The sequence below is a fragment of the Leishmania panamensis genome, assembly GCF_000755165.1.
Source record: "Leishmania panamensis strain MHOM/PA/94/PSC-1 chromosome 5 sequence".
NCBI lineage: Eukaryota > Euglenozoa > Kinetoplastea > Trypanosomatida > Trypanosomatidae > Leishmania > Leishmania panamensis.
The window spans coordinates 108,564-116,701 of record NC_025884.1 but is presented as its reverse complement, the minus strand read 5'-3'; the positions used below and the strand labels follow the sequence as shown (position 1 = coordinate 116,701).

General features: G+C 60.4%; 4 protein-coding genes across 4 annotated transcripts in view; all 4 read right to left on the bottom strand.

The window, feature by feature from the left end:
* Positions 1-172, bottom strand: part of LPMP_050370 (microtubule-associated protein, putative) — a gene marked incomplete at both ends in the record, with an annotated part of 6,586 nt that extends 6,414 nt beyond the window's left edge. The window contains one exon of the mRNA XM_010705498.1: positions 1-172. Within this exon, the coding sequence (XP_010703800.1) occupies positions 1-172 (172 nt within the window).
* Positions 173-1,533: 1,361 nt separating this feature from the next.
* On the bottom strand, positions 1,534-2,535 carry LPMP_050360 (hypothetical protein; the record flags this gene model as incomplete). Its single annotated transcript, XM_010705497.1, has 1 exon — positions 1,534-2,535. The coding sequence occupies one exon, from the start codon at positions 2,533-2,535 to the stop codon at positions 1,534-1,536; it is 1,002 nt and encodes a 333-aa protein (XP_010703799.1).
* Positions 2,536-3,295: 760 nt separating this feature from the next.
* On the bottom strand, positions 3,296-5,188 carry LPMP_050350 (ATP-dependent RNA helicase, putative; the record flags this gene model as incomplete). The annotated part of the gene is made up of 1 exon (XM_010705496.1): positions 3,296-5,188. The coding sequence occupies one exon, from the start codon at positions 5,186-5,188 to the stop codon at positions 3,296-3,298; it is 1,893 nt and encodes a 630-aa protein (XP_010703798.1).
* A 1,099-nt stretch (positions 5,189-6,287) lies between these two features.
* On the bottom strand, positions 6,288-7,763 carry TRYR (trypanothione reductase; the record flags this gene model as incomplete). Its single annotated transcript, XM_010705495.1, has 1 exon — positions 6,288-7,763. The coding sequence occupies one exon, from the start codon at positions 7,761-7,763 to the stop codon at positions 6,288-6,290; it is 1,476 nt and encodes a 491-aa protein (XP_010703797.1).
* Positions 7,764-8,138: the final 375 nt, after the last annotated feature.

Genomic DNA, 8,138 nt, shown 5'->3' with positions numbered 1-8,138 from the left:
AGTTGTACATGGCTTGGTCTACATGTACCTGTGGGTAGTCGTTGTCATCGTTTGTGGCTACTGGCTTCTCCGGCAGTCCGCGCCACTGATAAGCCTCCTGGTATTCTGTGAAAAGAGTGGCATGGCGGGTGGGGCGCTGCGTAGTGGGGAGGTTGGCAACGGCGCTGGGCATTGCGGGAATTTGCTGGGGCGAAGGGGTGAGAGGTTGTGTTGCGGCTGATGGGCCAGGGTGGTAGAGGCGTAGGTAGGACGTAGAGAATGGGTACAAAAAAGGGGAGAAGCAGCACGCGTGTGAAGTGCGCAGGCGCTGGCAGTGGTGGTGGTGGTGGGGGGTGTAGTGGTGCTGTACTGTAGCGTGGAGGCTAACGGCACTGGGTGTAAGATGAACTGGAGTACAAGAGGTGGCGTAGAGGATGGGTTTCCTGTTGCTGGGTGTGCTGCTGCTTACCTCTCTCTCGCTGAGTTTATGGCTATCAGGTGGAGTTTGGGAAAAGAGGGGAGAGGTAGAGAAGAGCGAGGCGGCGGGTCAGCTGCAGTGTTGTGTGTGTGTGTGTGTGTGTGTGTGTGTGTGTGTGTGTGGAGGTGAGTAAGAGCGATGCGCGGACGATCGGACGAGGAGAAAGCGGAGGGGGTGCGAACGAGAGAGGGTTAAAGGCCGGAAGTCTGGGTAAGAGTGGGAGCGACTGGTGGAGAAGGTAAGGCGGAGTGAGGGACGTTACTTAGCTCCTAGCTCCACACGGATGCTGCATCAGATGGATAACTCCCCGCTCGCTTCCTTTGCGCGAAATGAAGAGCAAGTCCACATCACTGAGCGAAACCGAGTTCGCACGTGAGCACGCATGGAGGTGAGGTGGGAGAGGAGAGGAGGAGCAGGGAGGGGGTGCGGCGGCAGAAAGCGACGCAGTTCGGTGCATGCCACAGCGGAAGTTGGAGAGGGGAGAGACTGTAGGCGGTGGAATGCCCAATACAGCGGGACGTCGAGAGGCACAGGGACTCGTAGGTGAGTGTTTCCATCCAGGAGAGCACAGGGAGCACGCGCGTTAGAAAGCATAGACGACTCGACCAACCCAAGGGCAGAGGAAAATGAACACCACAAAGCGACCACACAAACAGCGTGGGTGGGTGGGGGGCGTAGAATGAGGGAGAAAAGAGAACAAGACGAGCACTGGAGCACCCACACCCACGTTTCCCTGAAACACACGCACGCACAGGGAGGGAGAGATGCGCCAGCAACGTGCAGGAGCGTGTGCTCACCGCCGTGATGAGGTGCGTCTGTCCACGATGGCCTGTCTATGTACATCATTGTTGTGGGGAAAAAAGCAAACAAGAGGAGCAAGCAAGAGAAGGTGGGCTTCCGTTCATGCGACTCGGGGTGGGGTCCGTCACTTGCCTCGGCGACTTCGGGGCGGTGTGTGCGTGTGCGTGGCCTGCCCGTAGGACTTCTTCAGCGCCCAGCACCCTCTCGCAGCCCTCGCCGTGGCAGCACCCACGCCTCCTTCCTGCCCAGCACTCGGGAGACGGCGCGGCCATGTTTCACAGGCGCACTGGCGGTAGGCGCCTCTGCAGGGTGAAATGCTCTACTGGCATATCGGCGATTTGCTTTGATGAACACCAACGCTCGTCGTCCATGCCGTCTTTGCTCTGCTGTGGGTGTCGTTGGCTCGATCGCCCCGAGGCGGCACCAAAGCCGCCAGCGGCTACGGAAGCGCAGATGGACGTCAGGGTCCATCTTCTGTGGCCAAGCGTGCTTGACGTTGCTGTACCGTTGCTGAGTGTGCGGCGCTGCGGGACTGGCGGCAATGACGATGTGGTGTCAGGGTTGGCGCTCCTCTGTATCGGGGCCCTGGTCACACCGAAGGTGGAGGACGGTGCGGCAGCAGTGCGTGATACGCTGTCGTACAAGCTGCTGTCCGCGTCACCAGGTGGTGCCGTGACCCGGCCGTCAGCCTTGTTTGCCGGCGAGGACGTGGCGGGGCTCGTTGCCGAGTCAGCATACAGCGCTCCATTGACGTGGCTGCTGCTGCCGTTTGCCAATCCGCCAGCGTTTCTGCCGTAGTAGAAGGCGCCGTACGTGCCAGCGTTGGTGGAGAGCGGCAACGGCGCTGTTGGGCCCGCAACGGGGTCGACAGAGAACAGAAGAACCTTATCGACTCCGTCGCCCTTGGCAGTGGAGAAGGTACTACCAGAGCCCACAGCGTGAGGATTGTGCTGTGTGCCGAGCATCAGCGGGGAGGCAGCGCCGGAGCAGTCTGTGCCACCACTGCTGCCGGTCCGCTGCGCCACTCCCCGTCGATTTCTGTAGTCGACTTGGTATGTGCTGCGTAGAAGTGCCGCCTGTGCCTCTGCCGGGTCCCGTGCCCTCGTCACTGCCGGGTCCTCGAAGACTCCTTGAGCACACCATGTCGTCCCAACTCCGCCGCGGCCCTTCTGCACGATGCGCTGTTGCAGACGATCCTCCAACCAATTGCCGACGAGGGTGGTATTCTCGTAGGGGTTGCTGAAGCCCTCTCCGGATAGGTTTCGATCGGACGGCATCTGCGCCGGGGCTCGATTGGTGTGTGCGGGTGGAGGGTACGTCTTGTGGGAGTCGGAAAGGTAATGACAGGCCGTTGGGGCCTCCAGCAAGGCCGTGTACTCTTACGCGGTGAGGGAGAGAGGGCGGTGGGGTGGGGAGGCGGTGGCTGCCAAATTCACAGATGGGAGGAGGGGGAAAGGCAGTTAGCGAAGGAGGAAGGTGCGGCGGCGGTAGGTGTTCATCATGAAGGCATGCAGTGCAGGCGCACAGACAGACAGCGAGGGTGAGAGGGGCGTGGGCTCGGGAAGTTGTCGGGAGTCGAAGCCTCCGTTGATCGGCGGCAGGCGGACTCACGGCGATGAGTGACCTCCACGCGGGTGGGGAAAGGACGGGGGTAGGGAGAGAGGAAGTTGGTCATCGCCACGTCCCATCCCGATAACCACCCTCCCCCACTCCCACCTACTGCTCGTCATATCTTACGTTCGTATTACTGGGTGCGGGGGTGGGTGGGTGCGGGGGTGGGGGGGGGGGTGGGGTGTCACGCACGTGCACACGGAACGTGCGCTGCTATGAAAGTGTTAATGATTACTCGTAAGATCGAAGGCGACATAACAGAGAGCGTGTGGAGACAGGAGGGAGGCGATGAGACGTACGCTTCCGCTGCTGCAGACCGGGTCCTCCCCCCAACTTATTCTCGTACTTTCCTCGTCCCGACTCGCACATGGGCCTCCTCGCTCCCCTCCTCACGGTGCGTGTATCTCTGTGCATGCTATGGGGGTTCTACGCGGTCTTCTTAACACGCTTGCGAGCAGGACTGCGGTGTGAGTCCCACGTTGGGCTCTTTTTAGTCCTCTGCTGCTGCATTGCATTCCTCCGCGATGCGGTGGCGTCGGCAGCCCAGTCGTGCACCACGGCGCTATTCATCACCGCCTTCACAGTACTGCTTGACGGCGTGGGTGCATCTTCGGGAGCGGCGACAGACCCATGTGAACGCTTCAACCGGCTTCGCGGGGCGGACTCTGCCGTGTCAGCCGTGGTGTCAGCAGCAGCATTTGCTCCGGCGCTGGGCAAGCGGCGCTGTCGCTGAGTCTGTGGTGGGTACGTAGAACGCGCCGCACGCGCCGCCGCCTGGAGCTGCGCGCGTGCCTCTTTTTTACGCGCTGCGTGCGCTTTGTTTGTCTTCACCCGGGCAGCGAACTGCACCGTCACTTGCTGCATCGCCTGGACCTTGGCGGACGACACCTCGTCCAACAGCGGCAGGATGGCTGACTCCTTCGCTGCTGGGGACTTCCACAGGGTGAGACGGTTGCCAATCCTTTGCTCGATGCGCTTCACGAGACTCACGTCGTACTCAGTGACGAGTGCAACCGATGTCCCCTCGCGGCCAGCACGCGCGGTACGACCCACACGGTGCACGTATGTCTCCGCGTGCTTTGACACATCATAGTGCAGCACCAGGCTGACGGCTGGGATGTCGAGCCCGCGAGCCGCGATGTCGGTGCAGACAAGAATGCGCGAGATGCCTAGCTTGAAGCTGGCGACGTTATCGAGCCGGTGCTGCTGTGTCAGGAGCGAATCCAGGCTGCACACTGGGAAGCCGAGCAGCTGCAGTGTCAGCCGCACCAGCTCTGCACGCAGGCAGGAGTTGACATACACGATAGTGGACTGCGTTTTGCCGTGTAAGCGCAGCGCCGCCACGAGGTATGGCAGCTTCACCATGTTCGGGAGGAACAGGTAGTTTTGCGTAAGCGTCTCCGGGAGGTGGAACGACGTCGAGCTACCCGGCTGCGTCAGCGCTGTCGCAGAGCTGGTGGAGTAACCAGCCGCATCCGTGCTTCCGCTTGCCATGGCGTGGTCGAATGCTGCCTGGATGGCTCCTTGCACCACCGCCACCATTAAGGTTGACGCATCCGTGATGCCGAGCTCTGCCAGTAGAGAGAAGTGCTCTGCCGTATTGTCGTCCTCGCTCTTCTGCGGCTGCAGCAGCGGTGGTGAGAAAGACACAGTGGGGGTTTCTCCCTCACGCTCCCTTGTCGCACCACTACTTGCAGGTAAGCGCCGCTCTGCCTGCGGGGCTTCCAGTGTGGTGAGCCGAGGATGCAGCGTCGCCGTGAACATCAGTACCCGCCGCTGCGCCCTCGGCGGAAGCAGCCGCAGCAGCGACCGGACATCGTGTAGAATGTCGCCCTCCGTCAGTCTGTCTGCCTCGTCCAGCACCAGGTAGCGTAGATGGGCGAACGCCTTGCTCACCTCCGGCGCGAATGTCTCCAGCAGGTGGCGGAGTCGTCCTGGGGTCGCGGCGACGATGTGAGGCCGTGCCTTCAAGGCGTCCACTTGTGTCTCCGTCGGCACACCGCCAATGGCAAGCATCGTGCGCACCTGCAGCGGGGCGCCGAAGGCGATGAACTGGTCAATGATCTGGTAAGCCAGCTCCCTGGAGGGCGTTAGCACAAGGGCAAAGACGCCGTACGCGTCGGCCGCGAGTCTCTGTAGGATGGGAAGGGCAAAGGCGGCTGTCTTGCCCGAGCCGGTCGCGGCACCGCCGACGACGTGGTGATCAGCCAGGATGGCCGGGATGCATTTGCGCTGAATTGGAGTCGGGGTCTCGAGCGCCATGTAGGTGCACTGCTTTGATAGCCATGGCTGAATTCCGAGCCGTTGAAACTCGGCCATGTTGCTGCGGTGGTGCTGAAGGGAAGCCACTAGGGAGGTGCACAGGGCGAACGAGAAGGATGTGGGAGTAGGGTGGCAGTGGGTGTGTGTATGTGTGGGGAAAGAGCGCGTGTCTGTGTGCCGGTGCACTGCTACGGGAGAGCGTAAAGAGGGGGGGGGGAGGGGTGCACCGGTGGTGTGGGTGGAGGCGAAGACAAAGAGAGGGAGGGTGTGTGTGCGGGGAGTGGGAGAGGAGCGGGCACATTCAGTGGAGGCGAAAGGCAGCTCTCGGAGGAGGGGCGGCATTCGGTTGAGCGGAAACAACGTAGGCGGCAGCGCTCCCCTCACCACTGCCGCTGCCTTGGCCGTTGCCTTTACTCACACAAACACCCACAGTCGGCCCGTGCACGGCGCACACATGCGCTGCAGACAGGAAGGGTTAGTGGTTGAGTAGGGAAGAGAGCGCGAGAGACGGGGGGAGGGGGGGGGGGAAATCAGAGCGAAAGAGAAAGAACACGCACACACACGCACAAGAGAGAGAGAGAGGGGGGGGGGGCAGCGCCTACGCGTGAAGTGCGCTATGAGTGTACACCACACACACACACACAAGGCAGACGTGGCCACCGGCGCAGAGTCAATAATGAAGCCAAGCGGAGCGGTTTTTCTTCCGGAATAGAGACTCGACACACACGTACCGGGGGGTATGCGCGCGTACACACTTACTCAAGGACGATGGGTACGCAACACAATGCTGTATGGTGCGGTGGGGTCGGAGGCAGGGGCAGGAGGAGGGAAGGAAGGCGAGTTGGGTAGGGAAGTTCTATCTGTTGCCACCCTTCCGCATTCCGGCCTCCTCTCCTTCCCAGCAGCCAGTGTGCCTGCGTGTGTACGTGTGCAGATCAGTGAGGTGTGTATAACTGTTTTATAAGTTGGAAGGGGGGGGATGGAGAGGTAAAAACGGTCGAGGCGACTGACGCTGATAAAGCTGAAACGTAACTGCCCGCGTACCTCGTCCCCTTTATCTCGTCGTCGGCTTGTTCAGCCTGTCATCCTCGCCGCTACCCTCCCCGTATCACGACTGGACGGAGCAGAAGAGCTCTGATTCGCTTCTCAGTCCTTTTCACAAATTACAGCTGAGTTTTTCGACGCGCTTGCCCTTCTCGTAGAAGTATGCCGGGGTACGCATGGAGCAGAGCTCCTCAGCGCTCGTCGGGTGTACGCCAATAGTGCTGTGGAAGTCGCTGATCTTGGCGCCCATCTTCATGCAGATGCCAACGCTCTGAATGATCTCCGGCGCGCTGTCGCCGAGCATGTGGACGCCGAGCACCTCGCCATCCTTTTCTTTCGTGACGATGCGGATCATAAATGTTTTGTGCTTGCTGCCGCTGATGTTGTGCATGAGGGGCGTAAAACTGCTCTCGTACACGGCGACGACGTCGTACTTCTTCGCCGCCTCCTCCTCCGTCAAACCACACGTGCCGATCGGTGGTATCGAAAACACCGCGCAGGCAACTTTGGTGTGGTCGGTGGCGCGGGGCTTGCAGCCAAAGAGAGTTTCGACGAAGGCGGAGCCTTCGTCGATGGCCACCGGCGTCAGCATCAGGCGGTCCGTCACGTCGCCAATGGCGTAAATGTTGTCAATCGACGTCTTCGAGTACGCGTCGACCACCACGGCGCCGTTCTTTCCCATTTTGACGCCGGCCTTGTCGAGCTGCAGCGCCTTCGAGCGCGGCGCGCGGCCAACCGCCAGCATCACCTGATCGTAGTCTGCCTCCGTGCCGTCTTCGAAGCAAACGTGCTTCGAGCCGTCTGCATTCTTGGTGATTCTCGACGGGTTCACCTTGGTGCGTATCTTTATTCCGTTCGCCTCCAGCTGTTTCATCAGGCTCTTGCGCACCTCGAGATCGAAGCCGCGCAGGATAACTTCGCCGCGGTAGCACAGGTCCACCTGACCGTCAGGGGGCTTGTAAGCGTTGAAGATGCCGGCGAACTCCACAGAGATGTAGCCACCGCCGACGCAAAGGGCGCGCTTTGGGGCCTCGTCGAGGTAGAAGGCTTCGTTGCTCGTGATGCAGAGCTCATCACCAGGGATGCCGAGGCGCGTCGGCCAGGAGCCGGTCGCAATAAGGATGTAATCCGCTTCCAGCGTCTCTAGCACGTCGCTTTTCGGGTCTTCAGACTTGCGCACCACGACCGTGTGCGCGTCCTGAAGGGCGCCGAAACCCATGTGAAAGCTGAGCCCCTCCGTGTTCTCGAACATGCCCGTGTAGCTCTTGTTGATGTCGCTCACCACTTTATTCTTCGCTGTGATGAGCTTCTTCCAGTTAGAGCGAATTGAGTCGCGGTCCATCTCCCAGCCAAAGCCGCACGACTCACGGATCAGGTCCATGTATTGCGCACCCGTCACCATGAGCTTCTTAGGAACACAGCCGACATTCACGCACGTGCCACCGAGCGCTGCAAAGCACGGCGGGCCATGCTCCTTCTGCGCCTCCACGACGGCCACCTTCTTATTGTAGATGGAAGCCGCGTTCCAGCCCGCCTCCAGACCTCCAGAACCGGCGCCAAGCACCACAAGGTCGTACGCGCGGGGCATCAATCGCTGAGAGAAGCGGAGAATTTTTGCGAGTGGGTGTGGGTGAAGTGGAGTACAAAAAAAGTTCTTGGAGAGGCACACCTACGTGTATGACGGTAGACAAAGCCGAGAACACACGGGAGAGTAAAGGCAAGGAGTCTAATCAGAGAACGTTGGTGGTGAGGCTTGCCAGCATCGATACTTGCTGCTGCTGCTGCTGAGTGTCTATCCGTGCGTCAGTGGGGATATATAAATAGTAGAAAAGAAAATACAGGTGATGTATCAGGTCGCGGGTAGCGTGTGAACACTTCATTCCTTCGTCAGTGAGAGAGCGGTGGTGGGGAACAGATGGGAAGAGGGGGGAAGAGAGGGAGTTGAGTTACGCCGAAGCCGCGA